The 21,035-nt window shown below is 43.3% G+C and overlaps 2 protein-coding genes across 2 annotated transcripts in view; both read right to left on the bottom strand.

Moving 5' to 3' along the window:
• The window catches only part of tmem236 (transmembrane protein 236), a 12,893-nt gene extending 10,740 nt beyond the window's left edge, over positions 1 to 2,153 (bottom strand). The window contains exon 1 of the mRNA XM_061979843.1: positions 1,699 to 2,153. Coding sequence (XP_061835827.1) covers positions 1,699 to 1,765 — 67 coding nt within the window. The 5' untranslated portion in view covers positions 1,766 to 2,153. The remainder of the gene's footprint in view (positions 1 to 1,698) is intronic.
• Positions 2,154 to 6,393: 4,240 nt separating this feature from the next.
• LOC133618953 (collectin-12-like) overlaps positions 6,394 to 21,035 on the bottom strand; it is a 78,730-nt gene continuing 64,088 nt past the window's right edge. Inside the window, exons 18-20 of the mRNA XM_061979814.2 lie at positions 14,464 to 14,623; positions 14,287 to 14,399; positions 6,394 to 7,481 (exon numbers count right to left, since the gene is read on the bottom strand). Coding sequence (XP_061835798.1) covers positions 7,265 to 7,481; positions 14,287 to 14,399; positions 14,464 to 14,623 — 490 coding nt within the window. The 3' untranslated portion in view covers positions 6,394 to 7,264. The remainder of the gene's footprint in view (positions 7,482 to 14,286; positions 14,400 to 14,463; positions 14,624 to 21,035) is intronic.

Consider the following 21,035-nt stretch of genomic DNA (forward strand, 5'->3'; position numbering starts at 1 on the left):
TGCAGGAAGAAAAGAAAAGAAAAAGCATAAAAAGGTCTTGAGCATCAAGCTGGTGGACTCTGGACACTGTTGACTCTGCAACTTCTATCGCTTTATGCTCACTTTTATGAGCTCACAAAAACACTCCTGATATACAGGTAAAAGCCAGTAAATTAGAATATTTTGAAAAACTTGATTTATTTCAGTAATTGCATTCAAAAGGTGTAACTTGTACTTTATATTTATTCATTGCACACAGACTGATGCATTCAAATGTTTATTTCATTTAATTTTGATGATTTGAAGTGGCAACAAATGAAAATCCAAAATTCCGTGTGTCACAAAATTAGAATATTACTTAAGGCTAATACAAAAAAGGGATTTTTAGAAATGTTGGCCAACTGAAAAGTATGAAAATGAAAAATATGAGCATGTACAATACTCAATACTTGGTTGGAGCTCCTTTTGCCTCAATTACTGCGTTAATGCGGCGTGGCATGGAGTCGATGAGTTTCTGGTGTTATGAGAGCCCAGGTTGCTCTGATAGTGGCCTTCAACTCTTCTGCGTTTTTGGGTCTGGCATTCTGCATCTTCCTTTTCACAATACCCCACAGATTTTCTATGGGGCTAAGGTCAGGGGAGTTGGCGGGCCAATTTAGAACAGAAATACCATGGTCCGTAAACCAGGCACGGGTAGATTTTGCGCTGTGTGCAGGCGCCAAGTCCTGTTGGAACTTGAAATCTCCATCTCCATAGAGCAGGAAGCATGAAGTGCTCTAAAACTTGCTGGTAGACGGCTGCGTTGACCCTGGATCTCAGGAAACAGAGTGGACCGACACCAGCAGATGACATGGCACCCCAAACCATCACTGATGGTGGAAACTTTACACTAGACTTCAGGCAACGTGGATCCTGTGCCTCTCCTGTCTTCCTCCAGACTCTGGGACCTCGATTTCCAAAGGAAATGCAAAATTTGCATGGTTGGGTGATGGTTTGGGGTGCCATGTCATCTGCTGGTGTCGGTCCACTCTGTTTCCTGAGATCCAGGGTCAACGCAGCCGTCTACCAGCAAGTTTTAGAGCACTTCATGCTTCCTGCTGCTGACCTGCTCTATGGAGATGGAGATTTCAAGTTCCAACAGGACTTGGCGCCTGCACACAGCGCAAAATCTACCCGTGCCTGGTTTACGGACCATGGTATTTCTGTTCTAAATTGGCCCGCCAACTCCCCTGACCTTAGCCCCATAGAAAATCTGTGGGGTATTGTGAAAAGGAAGATGCAGAATGCCAGACCCAAAAACGCAGAAGAGTTGAAGGCCACTATCAGAGCAACCTGGGCTCTCATAACACCTGAGCAGTGCCAGAAACTCATCGACTCCATGCCACGCCGCATTAACGCAGTAATTGAGGCAAAAGGAGCTCCAACCAAGTATTGAGTATTGTACATGCTCATATTTTTCATTTTCATACTTTTCAGTTGGCCAACATTTCTAAAAATCCCTTTTTTGTATTAGCCTTAAGTAATATTCTAATTTTGTGACACACGGAATTTTGGATTTTCATTTGTTGCCACTTCAAATCATCAAAATTAAATGAAATAAACATTTGAATGCATCAGTCTGTGTGCAATGAATAAATATAAAGTACAAGTTACACCTTTTGAATGCAATTACTGAAATAAATCAAGTTTTTCAAAATATTCTAATTTACTGGCTTTTACCTGTAGTGTAACTGCTTCTTAAGTTGTAACAATTTGCAGCAGTTGGTGAAGTCTCTGCGTTTTCCATTTGTCTACTTGCAAGATCCTCTACCACCCTCTGCTGGCTTCTCCATGAACTGGACTCTCACAATATCTCTTCACGTCACAATTCAATACTTGAACCAGCTCGGCCTCCATTGCACTGTCACCCAGGAAGGAGACCCCCCGCATCTGTTGCCCCTTTCCAAGGTTTCTTCTTTTCCCAGCAAAGGCTTTTTGGAGTTTTTCCTTGCCCGGATGTGGGTTCAGATCAGAGGATGTCATCGTGGTTTGTGGAGCCCTTTGAGACACTTAGGAGAAATATATTTTACAATTTTACTAAATTATACAATTACTGTACATTGAATTTAAATTTTTTTTAAACAATGAGAATTTTACCAAAATGGTTTTATTTTGTCACATACAGTGGGGCAAAAAAGTATTTAGTCAGCCACCAATTGTGCAAGTTCTCCCACTTAAAATGATGACAGAGGTCTGTAATTTTCATCATAGGTACACTTCAATTGTGAGAGACAGAATGTGAAAAAAAAATCCAGGAATTCACATTGTAGGAATTTTAAAGAATTTATTTGTAAATTATGGTGGAAAATAAGTATTTGGTCAATAACAAAAATTCAACTCAATGCTTTGTAATATAACCTTTGTTGGCAATAACAGAGGTCAAACGATTACTATAGGTCTTTACCAGGTTTGCACACACAGTAGCTGGTATTTTGGCCCATTCCTCCATGCAGATCTTCTCGAGAGCAGTGATGTTTTGGGGCTGTCGCCGAGCAACACGGACTTTCAACTCCCTCCACAGATTTTCTATGGGGTTAAGGTCTGGAGACTGGCTAGGCCACTCCAGGACTTTCAAATGCTTCTTACGGAGCCACTCCTTCGTTGCCCGGGCGGTGTGTTTGGGATCATTGTCTTAGTGGAAGACCCAGCCACGTTTCATCTTCAAAGCTCTCACTGATGGAAGGAGGTTTTGGCTCAAAATCTCACGATACATGGCCCCATTCTTTCTTTCCTTAACACGGATCAGTCGGCCTGTCCCCTTAGCAGAAAAACAGCCCCAAAGCAGGATGTTTCCACCCCCATGCTTCACAGTAGGTATGGTGTTCTTGGGATGCAACTCAGTATTCTTCTTCCTCCAAACACGACGAGTTGAGTTTATACCAAAAAGTTCTATTTTGGTTTCATCTGACCACATGACATTCTCCCAATCCTCTGCTGTATCATCCATGTGCTCTCTGGCAAACTTCAGACGGGCCTAGACATGCACTGGCTTAAGCAGGGGGACACGTCTGACACTGCAGGATTTGATTCCCTGTCGGCGTAGTGTGTTACTGATGGTAACCTTTGTTACTTTGGTCCCAGCTCTCTGCAGGTCATTCACCAGGTCCCCCCCGTGTGGTTCTGGGATTTTTTCACACCGTTCTCATGATCATTTTGACCCCACGGGATGAGATCTTGCGTGGAGCCCCAGATCGAGGGAGATTATCAGTGGTCTTGTTTGTCTTCCATTTTCTGATAATTGCTCCCACAGTTGATTTTTTTCACACCAAGCTGCTTGCCTATTGTAGATTCACTCTTCACAGTCTGGTGCAGGTCTACAATTATTGTCCTGGTGTCCTTCGACAGCTCTTTGGTCTTGGCCATAGTGGAGTTTGGAGTCTGACTGTTTGAGGCTGTGGACAGGTGTCTTTTATACAGATAACAAGTTCAAACAGGTGCCATTAATACAGGTAACAAGTGGAGGACAGAAGAGCTTCTTTAAGAAGAAGTTACAGGTCTGTGAGAGCCAGAGATCTTCCTTGTTTGAGGTGACCAAATACTTATTTTCCACCATAATTTACAAATAAATTATTTAAAATTCCTACAATGTGAATTCCTGGATTTTTTTTCACATTCTGTCTCTCACAGTTGAAGTGTACCTATGATGAAAATTACAGACCTATGTCATCATTTTAAGTGGGAGAACTTGCACAATTGGTGGCTGACTAAATACTTTTTTGCCCCACTGTATGTGACTAGATAAAACAATGTTGGTAGAATTTTTGTGTGAATGCTGAAAAACTGAACTGAAACGCAAACAGTTTGCAAAGCCAGCCCGACCAAGTAACAACATATAAGACTTCTGGGTGTACCGTTTACCCACAAAATGAGTTAAAAAGAAAGTTAACATGGTAAGAGTAAGGATGTGTGAAATAAACATTTGACCCTCAAGTGTATCCCAGCATACATAAATAACTAAACATTTCACCCCAAGGTTTATAGCTGATTAATTCGCTAAAAGACTAGCATGCCAAACATAAAAATGTAAAGTTTCAATTTCCAGGATGATTGGAAACTGTCGATGGTGGAAGGTTTCAATATGTTGAGGAATTCTTAGGGGTGAACAGAACAGAAGATCTATGCTGGGACATCAACACCTCTTCTACAGTCGGAAAGGCCCAACAAAGTTTGGTTTTTTTGAGGAAACTAAAATGCGCAAACATTCCGCAGAAATCAATGGTAAACTTGTACAACAGTGCCATCAGCAGTGTCCTCACTTGCGGCTTTTTAATGTGGTTTGCTAGCCGCACTAAAGCGAACCAACAGGCCCTCCAGCGAGTGGTTAAAGCGGCGGGGGAAATTACAAGGACGATACTCCCAGAGATGAGTGCCATGTACACAACTCGCTGCCTAAAGAGAGTACACAACATCCTAAAGGACAGATACCACCCAGCACATGGTCTCTTCAACCTGCTACCCTCTGGAAGGAGGTATAGATTGATTTGCGCCAGGACCACCAGAATGTCTCTCAGTCTGTATCCCCAGGCTGTGAGACTGCTAAATGAACAGCCTGCCCCTTTGCTGCCTCGGACCATCTTATTACCTCACTCTTCACCACCTCAATAATTGTGCTCTGGACATTGCATTGCTGCAACATCAACGCAACACCCATCAGACATATGACTGTTCCCACCCTCATGTCCCTCTATTCGCCATCTTCCTAACAATGCTAAACTGTAAACCAGGGGTCCCCAAACTACGGCCCGCCAGCGTCCAAAATCAGGCCCCCGGGAAGTCCCAAGTATTACAAAAATAAAAATAAAATAATTAAAAATAAACTTGAAATCTCCATCTCCATAGAGCAGGTCAGCAGCAGGAAGCATGAAGTGCTCTAAAACTTGCTGGTAGACGGCTGCGTTGACCCTGGATCTCAGGAAACAGAGTGGACCGACACCAGCTGGACTGCTGCTGAGTGGTCCAAAGTCATGTTTTCTGACGAAAGCAAATTGTGCATTTCCTTTGGAAATCGAGGTCCCAGAGTCTGGAGGAAGACAGGAGAGGCACAGGATCCACGTTGCCTGAAGTCTAGTGCAAAGTTTCCACCATCAGTGATGGTTTGGGGTGCCATGTCATCTGCTGGTGTCGGTCCACTCTGTTTCCTGAGATCCAGGGTCAACGCAGCCGTCTACCAGCAAGTTTTAGAGCACTTCATGCTTCCTGCTGCTGACCTGCTCTATGGAGATGGAGATTTCAAGTTCCAACAGGACTTGGCGCCTGCACACAGCGCAAAATCTACCCGTGCCTGGTTTACGGACCATGCTATTTCTGTTCTAAATTGGCCCGCCAACTCCCCTGACCTTAGCCCCATAGAAAATCTGTGGGGTATTGTGAAAAGGAAGATGCAGAATGCCAGACCCAAAAACGCAGAAGAGTTGAAGGCCACTATCAGAGCAACCTGGGCTCTCATAACACCTGAGCAGTGCCAGAAACTCATCGACTCCATGCCACGCCGCATTAACGCAGTAATTGAGGCAAAAGGAGCTCCAACCAAGTATTGAGTATTGTACATGCTCATATTTTTCATTTTCATACTTTTCAGTTGGCCAACATTTCTAAAAATCCCTTTTTTGTATTAGCCTTAAGTAATATTCTAATTTTGTGACACACGGAATTTTGGATTTTCATTTGTTGCCACTTCAAATCATCAAAATTAAATGAAATAAACATTTGAATGCATCAGTCTGTGTGCAATGAATAAATATAATGTACAAGTTACACCTTTTGAATGCAATTACTGAAATAAATCAAGTTTTTCAAAATATTCTAATTTACTGGCTTTTACCTGTATGTATATATATATATATATATATATGTATATATATATATATATATATATATATATATATATATATATATATATATATATACACAGCCCGGCCCCTGGCCAAATTGTTTAAACCCAATGCAGCCCCCGAGTCAAAAAGTTTGGGGACCCCTGCTGTAAACTATGGTCAACCTGCACCGTTTCTATGCCGCTGGACAAAGCTCAAACAAAATCTCGTTGACATGTATGACTTAAGTGTTATTATGACAATGACAATAAAGGAATTGATTGATTGATTGATTGAATCCAGAAGTATGACATATTGTTCATTTTGAATCAGCAAATGTGGAGAAATGTGGGAAAACTTAGCAAAATAGAAACATTGTAGCTTGCATGTCATTGATGAGCTGAACAGTTTGAAAGTGGAATATTTGAATGGGATGAAAAACGCAAAGGAAGAAAAAGTTGCAAGAATAGGAATAAATTGATTAAATATCGTATATGAAAGCTAGTTTTGGAAATATATTAGAAAATATTCCAATCATTTAAAAAATAAAAGAATGTCACTCAAATTGTTGTGTACATTTGCCCTGGTTTCTTTTATTGTGAATATCAACTGATGAGTACGATTAAAAGAGAGCAGGATACACATTTGACATGAAAACTTTCAATAATAATAACAACAATACTAATAATAATAATAATAATCTATGCTGCACCTTCACTTGGGCCTACAGTCCAACGCTGCAAGAGACCGAAAGTGAACTTCATTTGAAATTAAAACGGGGTATAAAATCATCTTTTGAGGAGTGAAATTAAACTGACTTCAAATCAGATTAAAATGCTCCCTCAATTGAACACTAACGACAGGAAGTAGTGTTTGTCGGAAGTAATGAACGTGTTTTAGTGCGAGGCAACTTTGAAATGCACGACGAGCGCCTTTAAAATGTACAACTTCCCTGTGAGAATACTTACATCTTGTCCATGTTTACAAAACAGCGTCAAAATTATAATACATAAATTAAAATGACTCTACAAAAACAGGAGATGCTTTACAGGTTTCCTTTTCCACTTGTTCTGCGTTGGCTCCAGTTGCCATGGCGACCGCCGCTAAACACTGTACTAACGTGAGGTCATCAGCCGGCCTTGAGTTCAATAAAATATACAAGAGCCATGTGCATGCTTTGCCTCCCGAAACAACAGAAAGTGTCGTCAGTTTTCAGTACTTGGAGTAAAAGTTGTCGAGAAAGGTGAGTGTGTGGTAGTTTAGCACAGTAGTGAAGATGAGAGCTGGGCATGAACACAGAGCTTGTTTCTACTTACATGTTGATCAACAACACAACAGAAGTGCAACTAAGCAAAGATCACCTTCACTTTTGTTCCTTTCATGTTAGAGGGAATAAAGACATATAAGACGTCGCACTGCTCTGGCGTTTGCTGTCACTATAGCAACGCCTTCTCGGAGTAAGAAACCTGCGCTGGCAGCTCTGCAGATGTCATCACGTTGTGGCCAGAGGGGGCGCTGTAGCCGGGAGCCTGCGTCATGGCGGGCAGGGGGCCGGCCGGGCCACCCTGGTAGGCGTGGGCGTCTGCAGGGGTCATGCTGCCGGGGGCGGGGCCAGCGTAGACGGGCGGCTGACCCATGTACATGTGAACGTCGCTGGAACACATTTATATCTTTAATAATGATGTACATGTTCATGTATGATGCTAGCTAATACATTTATCATTGACATAAAGCTAATGCATAACGCTAGCTAGAATATTCATCGCTAATGTTTATACATCACTAATAAACATACATTTATTTTGATTTTGATTTTAAAGTGTGGCAGGTAGTATAGTTAAAGGGGAACATTATCACCAGACCTATGTAAGCGTCAATATACAGTGGGGCAAAAAAGTATTTAGTCAGCCACCAATTGTGCAAGTTCTCCCACTTAAAATGATGACATAGGTCTGTAATTTTCATCATAGGTACACTTCAACTGTGAGAGACAGAATGTGAAAAAAAAATTCAGGAATTCACATTGTAGGATTTTTAAAGAATTTAATTGTAAATTATGGTGGAAAATAAATATTTGGTCAATAACAAAAATTCAACTCAATACTTTGTAATATAACCTTTGTTATCAATAACAGAGGTCAAACTATTACTATAGGTCTTTACCAGGTTTGCACACACAGTAGCTGGTATTTTGGCCCATTCCTCCATGCAGATCTTCTCGAGAGCAGTGATGTTTTGGGGCTGTCGCCGAGCAACACGGACTTTCAACTCCCTCCACAGATTTTCTATAGGGTTGAGGTCTGGAGACTGGCTTGGCTACTCCAGGACTTTCAAATGCTTCTTACGGAGCCACTCCTTCGTTGCCCGGGCGGTGTGTTTGGGATCCAGATTTTGAGCCAAAACCTCACGATACATGGCCCCATTCATTCTTTCCTTAACACGGATCAGTCGGTCTGTCCCCTTAGCAGAAAAACAGCCCCAAAGCATGATGTTCCCACCCCCATGCTTCACAGTAGGTATGGTGTTCTTGTGATGCAACTCAGTATTCTTCTTCCTCCAAACACGACGAGTTGAGTTTATACCAAAAAGCTCTATTTTGGTTTCATCTGACCTCAGGACATTCTCCCAATCCTCTGCTGTATCATCCGTGTGCTCTCTGGCAAACTTCAGACGGGCCTGGACATGCACTGGCTTAAGCAGGGGGACACGTCTGGCACTGCAGGATTTGATTCCCTGTCGGCGTAGTGTGTTACTGATGGTAACCTTTGTTACTTTGGTCCCAGCTCTCTGCAGGTCATTCACCAGGTCCCCCCGTGTGGTTCTGGGATTTTTGCACACCGTTCTCATGATCATTTTGACCCCACGGGATGAGATCTTGCGTGGAGCCCCAGATCGAGAGAGATTATCAGTGGTCTTGTATGTCTTCCATTTTCTGATAATTGCTCCCACAGTTGATTTTTTCACACCAAGCTGCTTGCCTATTGTAGATTCACTCTTCAGTCTGGTGCAGGTCTACAATTATTTTCCTGGTGTCCTTCGACAGCTCTTTGGTCTTGGCCATAGTGGAGTTTGGAGTCTGACTGTTTGAGGCTGTGGACAGGTGTCTTTTATACAGATAACAAGTTCAAACAGGTGCCATTAATACAGGTAACGAGTGGAGGACAGAAGAGCTTCTTAAAGAAGAAGTTACAGGTCTGTGAGAGCCAGAGATCTTCCTTGTTTGAAGTGACCAAATACTTATTTTCCACCATAATTTACAAATAAATTCTTTAAAATTCCTACAATGTGAATTCCTGGATTTTTTTTCCACATTCTGTCTCTCACAGTTGAAGTGTACATATGATGAAAATTACAGACCTCTGTCATCATTTTAAGTGGGAGAACTTGCACAATCGGTGACTGACTAAATACTTTTTTGCCCCACTGTATACCTTGATGTTGCAGAAAAAAAGACCATATATTTTTTTAACCGATTTCCGAACTCTAAATGGGTGAATTTTGGCGAATTAAACGCCTTTCTATTATTCGCTCTCGGAGTGACGTTGCGACGTCACATCGGGAAGCAATCCGCCATTTTCTCACTTTCGTCGGTGTGTTGTCGGAGGGTGTAACAACACGAACAGGGACGGATTCAAGTTGCACCAGTGGCCCAAAGATGCGAAAGTGGCAAGAAATTGGACGAAATTTGTTCAAAATACGAGGGTGTGGGGAAAGCCGACGAAATGGTCAGTCGTTTGTTCCGCACACTTTACCAACGAAAGCTATGCTGCGACAGAGATGGCAAGAATGTGTGGATATCCTGCGACACTCAAAGCAGATGCATTTCCAACGATAAAGTCAAAGAAATCTGCCGCCAGACCCCCATTGAATCTGCCGGAGTGTGTGAGCAATTCAGGGACAAAGGCCCTCGGTAGCACGGCAAGCAATGGCGGCAGTTTGTTCCCGCAGACGAGCGAGCTAAACCCCCTGGATGTCTTGGCTCACACCGTCCCTTATGCCACCAAAGATGATCAAGAGAAGAATATCGACCCTAGTTTCCCTGGCCTGCTGACATCAACTCCAAAACTGGACAGATCGGCTTTCAGGAAAAGAGAGCGGATGAGGGTATGTCTACAGAATATATTAATTGATGAAAACTTTATTCATTACTCGCGGTTTTACGTAAATTATTATACATAAACTGTGTTTACTAGAGATGCGCGGTTTGCGGGCACAACCGCGGAGTCCGCGGATTATCCGCGGATCGGGCGGATGAAATTTAAAAAAATTAGATTTTATCCGCGGGTCGGGCGGTTGAAATAAAAAAAAGTTAGATTTTAAATAGATTCAGGCGGGTGGCAGTTAAACCAATTCGGAAATATATATACATAGTTAAATGTTGTTACCCACATACGAAAAATGAGCAGGCACCTGCTGCATATGCCACAACAGAAGAAAAAAAAAAAAAGAGATGGACACTTTTACGGAGCGGAGAAGGGACGCCTCGCCGGGGTCCGGGACCGAGGCCCCTTCCCCCGAGAGGGCCCCACCGGGAGCCGTAGCTGAGGCGATCCGCGAAAAGGGCCCGACGCACGTCCAGGGTCACCACCGCGCCCACCGCACCGACACCCCGCCTCGTCCGCCTTCGCCGCGGCCGGCGTCACACGCAGCAGGTAAGCAGCTTACCTGCCCGCCACCCCCGTGGCCGGGGGCTCGTAACAGGGGTCACTCCGCCCGCGCAGCTTACCTGCCCGCCACCCCTGTTGCCGGGGGCGCGTAACAGGGGTCACTCCGCGCGCAGTGCGCTCACGAAAGGGGTGGGGCTCACCCTGGTTGATATAGACAGCAGGACGGTGGCCATGGACGTCGGAACCCGCTAAGGAGTGTGTAACAACCCACCTGCCGAATCAACTAGCCCTGAGAATGGATGGCGCTGGAGCGTTGGGCCCATACCCGGCCGTCGCCGGCAGCGAGACGCGCTTGGAGGTGCGCTCAGCGCGGCTCCCATATGATTGCGCACTGGTGTGCGTCTGGGTCGTGACAGCGTGGCACGCGAATGTCTGTGCTGCATTGGATCAGTCTCCTTTCTTTAACAGGCAAAAGCTTTATAACCTCACTAATGCCTTGCATCGTCTATATTAGATATATAACAACGGGCGGGTGCGGGCGGATGGCGGGCGGGTGCGGTTTTGATCAAATGTTACATCGGGTGGATGGCGGATGGTTGACGACTTTCTGATGCGGTTGCGGATGAAATAATTGCCTATCCGCGCATCTCTAGTGTTTACCAATAATTTAGCTTAAAAACATTTATTTTTTTCAATCATTCGAGTACATTCGGGTAGTCTTGTGTAATGCAGTATTTTGTGTCTATTTAGGTATGGTTAACCTGAGTGCTAAAATCGTGGAAAAATATATGTTCTTAGCGCGCCTGAAATGGGCTGTCTGCACTCTCAAAGTGCATGTTGTTGCCAAATGTATTTCATATGCTGTAAACCTAGTTCATAGTTGTTAGTAATTATCTTATCAGACAGTGTTAAGCCGCTGAAATCTGAGTCTGAATCCGAGCTAATGTCGCTATACCTTGCTGTTTGTTTGTATTGGCATCACTGTGTGAAGTCACAGGAAAATGGACGGGTGTATATAACGATGGTTAAAATCAGGCACTTTGAAGCTTTTTTTAGGGATATTGCGTGATGGGTAACATTTTGAAAAAAACTTCGAAAAATAAAATAAGCCACTGGGAACTGATTTTTAATGGTTTTAACCCTTCTGAAATTGTGATAATGTTCCCCTTTAACAGCTTCCCCTGTCTACATACACAGTAGATACAAGACACGCATACAGCTGGTTGGCTCGTTGAAAATTATTAGAGCAGTCCAAACCGCCCACGTAATGTAAAATAATGCAAGTGAATTGACTGAATTTCATGACAAATTCACACTTTTCATTTGTGTTTTATCTTTAACAATGTGTGTTTTACCTGATACTTGTCTTGTCTGTGTACTTTAAGCCTTGTTTTCAGGGTTTACTGATTATTGTATATGTCTTAAAGCACAGCTCAATATTGGCTCCCATAAATCATGAAACATTTAATACAATGTCAATAAAGCTTTCTGTTATATTCTAACCTAATTCTAAATTATGGCAGGCTTTATACAATATGTCAAATATTTGTAAACTGTTTGAGTGCAATAGGAAAAGGCCATGTGTTTAATGTGCCTTTTAATTTTAATTCCAAACTTTTAAAACTATTCTTTGGTTGCAATAAGAAACATGTTTAATCCTAAATTTTACCTTACATGTTCTGTTAAAATGAAGCCAATAATGACATTGTTTGTGTTGTCCTTTATTATGAAAAGTATCAAAAAGTATTGAAATACACAACGATATAGATTTTGGTAGCAAAATATTGGTGTCCGGTATAACTCTAGGTGGGACGTATGTGAAAATATTGGTGTCCGGTATAACTCTAGGTGGGACGTATGTGAAAATATTGGTGTCCGGTATAACTCGAGGTGGGACGTATGTGAAAATATTGGTGTCCGGTATAACTCGAGGTGGGACGTATGTGAAAATATTGGTGTCCGGTATAACTCTAGGTGGGACGTATGTGAAAATATTGGTGTCCGGTATAACTCGAGGTGGGACGTATGTGAAAATATTGGTGTCCGGTATAACTCGAGGTGGGACGTATGTGAAAATATTGGTGTCCGGTATAACTCTAGGTGGGACGTATGTGAAAATATTGGTGTCCGGTATAACTCGAGGTGGGACGTATGTGAAAATATTGGTGTCCGGTATAACTCGAGGTGGGACGTATGTGAAAATATTGGTGTCCGGTATAACTCGAGGTGGGACGTATGTGAAAATATTGGTGTCCGGTATAACTCGAGGTGGGACGTATGTGAAAATATTGGTGTCCGGTATAACTCGAGGTGGGACGTATGTGAAAATATTGGTGTCCGGTATAACTCGAGGTGGGACGTATGTGAAAATATTGGTGTCCGGTATAACTCTAGGTGGGACGTATGTGAAAATATTGGTGTCCGGTATAACTCGAGGTGGGACGTATGTGAAAATATTGGTGTCCGGTATAACTCGAGGTGGGACGTATGTGAAAATATTGGTGTCCGGTATAACTCGAGGTGGGACGTATGTGAAAATATTGGTGTCCGGTATAACTCGAGGTGGGACGTATGTGAAAATATTGGTGTCCGGTATAACTCGAGGTGGGACGTATGTGAAAATATTGGTGTCCGGTATAACTCGAGGTGGGACATATGTGAAAATATTGGTGTCCGGTATAACTCGAGGTGGGACGTATGTGAAAATATTGGTGTCCGGTATAACTCGAGGTGGGACGTATGTGAAAATATTGGTGTCCGGTATAACTCTAGGTGGGACGTATATGTGAAAATATTGGTGTCCGGTATAACTCTAGGTGGGACGTATGTGAAAATATTGGTGTCCGGTATAACTCGAGGTGGGACGTATGTGAAAATATTGGTGTCCGGTATAACTCTAGGTGGGACGTATGTGAAAATATTGGTGTCCGGTATAACTCGAGGTGGGACGTATGTGAAAATATTGGTGTCCGGTATAACTCGAGGTGGGACGTATGTGAAAATATTGGTGTCCGGTATAACTCGAGGTGGGACGTATGTGAAAATATTGGTGTCCGGTATAACTCGAGGTGGGACGTATGTGAAAATATTGGTGTCCGGTATAACTCTAGGTGGGACGTATGTGAAAATATTGGTGTCCGGTATAACTCGAGGTGGGACGTATGTGAAAATATTGGTGTCCGGTATAACTCGAGGTGGGACGTATGTGAAAATATTGGTGTCCGGTATAACTCTAGGTGGGACGTATGTGAAAACGTAACGATGTAGTCGCTTACGTCCCCGAACGTAAACTATGCAGCGACGTAGCAAGTGGTGTCCCAATTCCTAGGGAAGATTACTAAGCTCTACCCCTTTTTACTTCATTTCGAGGGTGTAGTGGTTGTGAGTGAGGGCTCGTGGTAGTGAGGGAGTGTATTGGGATCGGGCCTTTGATTAACCCAAGAAAATGGGGGGAAAAAAATAAGATTTGTCCAAATTAAACAGTACAGTAGGACCTCGTATGTCAAGTGTGAAAAATAATCCATTGTTTGCATTTACAAAAAATGCAGAAAATAAGTTATGGGAAATGCAGCAGTTTCGCGTTCAAAGTAATCGGATTATATATAATTCTACTAAGTTATTGACTGTTATTTGTATATTTTGCAGTGGTAAACTTCTTTTTACACCAACAACAAATTACATTTAAAAAAATAATTTATTGAGTCCACACATTTTCACTGGAACAGATGATTTTTGTATTCTTACTGAAATAAAAAATTGATTGTTTTAGTTTACGGTGTGCATTTCAAAAGCAAAGCTCTTGCAGTTGTAACTAAAGAAATGTCCGGTGAGTGCACGTGTCGTCTTCTTACCTGGGGGCAGCTTGTCCAGGTATCGGCGTTCCAGCTTGCATCTGATCCACATTGTAGCCTTGAACGCTGCCGCCACTCAAGGCGTACGAGCCCGATGCCGCACCAGGATACACCTGTGGTCACACACACAGTTGTGTAACAACATGTGCACGTTTGCGTTTGGTCTTGGCGGTTTACCTGCTGCGTTGAGACAGGTGGCTGTTGCTGCTGCATGTAATACTGCTGACTCTGCAGCTTAGCGTACATTGCGTATACGGGATCTTCATTCATCAGCTTGGCGTACATCGACAGCGCCTCCATCACCTTCACGTTGAGGTCAGACAGCTCAGAGTGCTTCCTGGTGGCGACACCAATACACAACTTGTAACTCTGACACACACAACACACATAGGGATGGGTACCGAATTCGGTACTTTTATTGGCACCGACCGAATTCCGTCGGTACTACATACAATAAGTCAAACGGTGCCATATTTTGATTGTTATGTCATGTCCGGTTGCAGACTCCTCACTAAACACCGGCTCATATAAACAATCACTCAAGCACAGTGTTGGGACTAACGCGTTACAAAGTAACGCGTTACTGTAACGCCGTTAGTTTCGGCGGTAACTAGTAATCTAACGCGTTATTTTTTATATTCAGTAACTCAGTTACCGTTACTACCTGATGCGTTACTGCGTTATTTTACGTTACTTTTGATGTAGTATCGGCTAGAAACAGAAGCGCTGCGGTGTCGTTCTTCTGAATCTTCCTCTGTCACAAGCCGGAGAGAAGAAAAGAGGCGCGCTCTGGGTGTGTGTGTGTGTGGGGAGGGGAGGGGAGGCACACACGTGATACGCGGTTTGATATAGGAAACAAAAACAAAAAAAGTTGTTGTCACGTTCAGTCCACACACAGCGTGGTCATGGCGAGCGCAGTAACGGAGGAGCTTGAACGCCCCGCGCCATTGAATCGGTGTGTTTATAGGTGCAGACTCGGTTGTGCAAAACAAGGGTTTTAAACACATGCTGAATGTGCTTGAGCCACGTTACGACATCTCGTCGCGCACCCACTTCAGCAATAAGATTGTGCCAGATCTTTATGAGCAGGAGAAGAAAAAAGTTGTGAATTAACTATCCCGAGCATCATCTGTTGCGATCATGACAGACGGCTGGACGTCCAGGGGAACTATAAGCGCTCACTTCATCACAGCAGACTGGGAGATGAGAAGACACGCCCCCTCTACGAGAGTCACCTTGCGCAGGTACTGACACAAGCAGTGGAGGAATGGAAGATAAAGATATCCCAGTCACACGTGATAATGCCAAAAAATCAAATAAATGCAGTGAATGAGGCAGGACTGGGACCACAGATAGGTGCTTTGCACATGTAGTGAATTTGGCATCACAGAAGGGAATCTCAGTCAATAGGATGGAGTGCCTCCTTGGGAGGATCAGGAAGGAGGTTTCCTACTTCCACCCAAGCACAACAGCTGCTCATGTGCTTAAGACAAAGCAAGAAATGCTAAAGCTGCCTAATCATAAGCTCATACATGATGCCCCAACGAGGTGGAACTCCACTTATGGTATGTTGGAGCAGCGGGCAGCTATATACTCTGCATTGACCCACAACACCCTGAAGACAAATGTCACCCTGTCTGATGATGATGTGAGAGTGGCAGATGAGGTCCTCCAGGTACTTAAACCCCTCAAAAGTGTTACATCTCTACTGAGCACTGAAACTTCACCATCTGTGTCAATGATCCTGCCACTGAAAACAAGGATTCTACAATCCATGGCTCCAAGTGTGGAAGACAGCAGCATCACTCCAGATGTCAGGCTTAATGTGCCTTCTTATGTTGCACTTTAACTTGTTTTTTATTAATGGTCATTGGTCCAAGTTTAAAGAAAGGAGGAATGCCTTTTTATGTTGCACTGTTTTTCATTAATTATGTTAAAAGGAAAATAAAAATGCATGTCAAGTTGATCAACAGATTGTATTATTCTCCAGTGCAATAACAGTACTGAAATGAAGGCTAAAAGGGCATTAATGGGAGCTTTAAAAAAAAAAAAAAAAGGAAAAAAAGACGTAACTAAATAGTTACTTTTCACAGTAACGCATTACTTTTTGGTGTAAGTAACTGAGTTAGTAACTGAGTTACTTTTGAAATAAAGTAACTAGTAACTGTAACTAGTTACTGGTTTTCAGTAACTAACCCAACACTGCTCAAGCAGCACTCAGGGCGTACCAGTGCCAGGCGATATGACGATACATATTGTGGGCACGATAGAAAAATGTCTATCGTGCCATTTCTATTTGTATCGTTTCAAGCGATAGGCTGTATTTTATCCGTAGGGCTTGTGCCATCAGATGATTCATACATACCTGCCAACTTTTGAAATCAGAAAAACCTAGTAGCCAGGGTCCAGGTCCGCAAAATGATTATTAGCATTCAGACAGGTTAAAATGTTGCTAAAACCATCACTTTTCTATCAGTCACAGTGACTTTTCAAAACAAAAATATTACAGCAAAAATCATATGGGTTGATTGACATGTTTATTCTGTAAGTCTATTTCTTCCGCGAGTATTTTGTAAATGTTTTCGCCTGTGGAAGCCGTATTGCATTCCCTCAAAGACAGAAGTACTGACAATACTTTTCCAATGTCGTCAACGAAATATCGAACACAAATGGGGTACAGTTTTACATCGTCGTAATCGGTGCTGCCGTCAGTCGACATGCTAAATGGTTCCGTCTTCATGACATTGGCGATACTTTTTGAGGATTCTGTTCCAAGACACTGAATAATGTTTGATGTTTTGGTTCGACCACATCCATATTTTTTGGCGATTTTCGAGTCGGGAAACATTTTCCGAAATAACTGTCCCATGTGATCAGCCAGTGCGATTGGAAGTCCATGCTCAATTATTGCCTCCGTAAATAAAACTTCGGCATTTATCACATCCAAAGAATCTGTTAGGGCGACGAAAAACGTTGAAAGTTTTCCACTTGTATCGCTAGCAACGGCATTAGACTTGTGTTTTTTTGTCCCAACGTGGTCTTTTACATCGCTAATTCCTCCGTGTCCGATCGAAAAATCTTGTCTGCACAAGGTGCAATTCGCGTAGTTTTCACCCTTTTTGGAACGGATAATTATTCCCGGATAGGCTTTTGAATATTCTTCACGGAATGACTGCAGTTTTCTTTTCGGTTTAAGACTCGTTTGCCATTTTTCTCCGGCTGATTCCATGATCGTTCGCCCGTTTGGAAACATCGGCAACTGGTGCCTCGTGCTTGGCAGCGGTGCTATAAATAGCCTCGCGCATGGCATTCGGAATGGCTCGATAGGAAGTTACGGGAAGCAGTGTCGATAGTCATTGTTGTTACGCGATTTCGTGAATAAAACTTAAAATTTTTTTTTTTTTTTTAATTAATGAAAAAACGTATTTTTTATCACTGCAACCGTAACCCGGAATAGGTTGATGAAAACCGTACTAATTACGGGAAAACCGGAGTAGTTGGCAGGTATGTTCATAGTAACAACAACAATAATTGCACATTCAGTAAGTGTATTTGGTGTCAAACGGGAGAGAAAAACATTTACTTTAAAAGAAAAGGACGCGCTGACATGTAGGCTCTAGGGGTGTAACGGTACGTGTATTTGTATTGAACCGTTTCGGTACGGGGGTTTCTGTTCGGTTCGGAGGTGTACCGAACGAGTTTCCACACGGACATATTAAGTAGCGTAACACACGTTGTGTAAACAATGCACACCGAGGCAGCACAACACACGGCATGCTAGCAGCTAACGGGCTACGATAGACTGACCATACGTCCTCTTTTCACCGGACATGTCCTCTTTTGCGGAGCTGTCAGGGCTGAGTTTCTTAAATGCCTCAAATGTCCGGCTTTTGAGTTAGGGTTGCGTGTATTTTCAATGTACGTTCAGGGTTAAGAAGGGGTTAAAAACAAAACAAACAGCAGCATTGGTGAGGGAGGGGCAGAGACAGAGAGAGAGAGAGAGAGATATTTATGATAAACGCGCCTGCGTTGCCAGGCTCTACTTTTTATCCATAGATTTATCACATTTAATTTTTTATTATCTATAGCAGGGGTGTCAAAAGTGTGCCCCGGAGGCCATTTGCGGCCCACAGCTAATGTTTTAAAGGCCCACAGCACATTCTAAAAATACTATTAAAATAAACAAAAACATAACAAAAGTGAAACAAAAAAGCTTAAAGGTTAAATGTAATTTAGAAAAAGTTGCAATGTTGACTAATAAAACAAAGCTGTTTTTTTTTCTTTCAAACTGTCATTGCTCAAAACATAATATTGAATCAAAATCAATGTTATTATGAATTATTGACCTATCCAAGGTTCCTATTACTTCACATCAAATATTACACTAAGAAAAATATTTTTGGTGGAAGATTTTGCTTTTTGCAGATGATGTGGTCCTGATGGCTTCATCTGGCCAGGATCTTCAGCTCTCACTGGATCGGTTCACAGCCGAGTGTGAAGCGACTGGGATGAGAATCAGCACCTCCAAGTCCGAGTCCATGGTTCTCGCCCGGAAAAGGGTGGAGTGCCATCTCCGGGTTGGGGAGATCGACAGGTGGATCAGTGCGGCGTCTTCAGTAATGCGGACGCTGTATCGATCCGTTGTGGTGAAGAAGGAGCTGAGCCGGAAGGCAAAGCTCTCAATTTACCGGTCGATCTACGTTCCCATCCTCACCTATGGTCATGAGCTTTGGGTTATGACCGAAAGGACAAGATCACGGGAACAAGCGGCCCAAATGAGTTTCCTCCGCCGGGTGGCGGGGCTCTCCCTTAGAGATAGGGTGAGAAGCTCTGCCATCCGGGGGGAGCTCAAAGTAAAGCCGCTGCTCCTCCACATGGAGAGGAGCCAGATGAGGTGCTTCGGGCATCTGGTCAGGATGCCACCCAAACGCCTCCCTAGGGAGGTGTTTAGGGCACGTCCGACTGGTAGGAGGCCGCGGGGAAGACCCAGGACACGTTGGGAAGACTATGTCTCCTGGCTGGCCTGGGAACGCCTCGGGGTCCCACAGGAAGAGCTGGACGAAGTGGCTGGGGAGAGGGAAGGCTGGGCTTCCCTGCTTAGGCTGCTTCCCCCGCGACCCGATCGCGGATAAGCGGAAGAAGATGGATGGATGGATTTTGCAAATTTGGTAAATAAATAACCCAAAAATGTATATTTTGTTGTTTTTTTACTGTACCGAAAATGAACCGAACCGTGACCTCTAAACCGAGGTATGTACCGAACCGAAATTTTTGTGTACCGTTACACCCCTAGTAGGCTCGCATTTTTCTTTTCGATTTTGCGACATGACGCCGCTTTATGTGCCCTCTTTGTGGCCAGCGTTTCCCGCCGTTGCAGGTTACCTGGGTTACACACATGAGGGGATCATTCTAAGTAAACATGGAGACAGGACGGGTAGGCAATGCGCTGGCGGATAAAAATGGTAAATGGGTTATACTTGTATAGCGCTTTTCTACCTTTTTAAGGAACTCAAAGCTCTTTGACACTATTTCCACATTCACCCATACATTCACACACTGATGGCGGGAGCTGCCATGCAAGGCGCTAACCAGGACCCATCAGGAGCAAGGGTGAAGTGTCTTGCTCAAGGACACAACGGACGTGACTAGGATGGTAGAAGGTGGGGATTGAACCAGTAACCCTCAGATTGCTGGCACGGCCCCTCTCCCAACTTCGCCACGCCGTCCTCGAACTGCCATAAAGAAATTGAACCCCCACAATCAGCACAGACGGAGGAGTCCCAGGACGAACTCCTACCCAAACGAGGGGGTAACTCGTCAGTCTGGCTTTATTTATCGCTGCCTGCAAACTACTTATTTCCCAGAAGATTAATATTGCTGTGTTTATCCATGTTTCTTATGTCGTTTTTCTAACATACCTCTGAATAGAGTGTAAGGGTGTACCTTTGCATGCAGTATCTCGTTTATTATTAAACTGTCCAATCCAATCCACTTTATTTATATAGCACATTTAAACAACAAAATGTTTCCAAAGTGCTGCACAACAATATTAAACACAATTAAAAACAATATAAAATAAATATGATTAAAAACAATTTCAAAGAGTAAAACCAATTAAAACAGTAAATAGAAAGCAAAATTTTAAAAACACAGAGGACAACAGAGGACCACACAACTCACGTAGTGTTAAAAGCCAGAGAATAAAAGTGGGTCTTAAGACGAGACTTGAAACACTCCACTGTGGGAGCAGTTCGAACATGGAGGGGCAGAGTGTTCCAGAGCTTAGGGCCGACCACAGAGAAGGCCCTGTCTCCCCTGGTTTTAAGTCTCGTCTTGGACACCACAAGCTGGAGCTGTCTCTCGGACCTCAGAGCGCGCGCAGGAGTGTAAGTTTGGATGAGGTCTGAGATATACTGAGGTGCCAGTCCATGTAAAGCTTTAAAAACAAACAGCAAGGTTTTAAAATCAATTCTAAAATGAACAGGGAGCCAGTGCAAACTCTGAAGAATTGGGGTTATATGCTGGCGTCTCCTGGCCCCTGTTAAAAGTCGTGCTGCCGCATTCTGGACTAACTGCAACCGGGAGAGAGCTTTTTGGCTAATGCCAGCATAAAGTGCATTGCAGTAGTCCAGGCCACTTGAAATAAAAGCATGCACGACTTGTTCAAAAAGGTTAAAAGATAAAAACGGTTTTACCTTTGCTAAAAGACGAAGATGATAAAAACATGATTTTAAAACGCCATTGACTTG

The sequence above is a fragment of the Nerophis lumbriciformis genome, linkage group LG19 (genome assembly GCF_033978685.3).
Source record: "Nerophis lumbriciformis linkage group LG19, RoL_Nlum_v2.1, whole genome shotgun sequence".
Lineage (NCBI taxonomy): Eukaryota > Metazoa > Chordata > Actinopteri > Syngnathiformes > Syngnathidae > Nerophis > Nerophis lumbriciformis.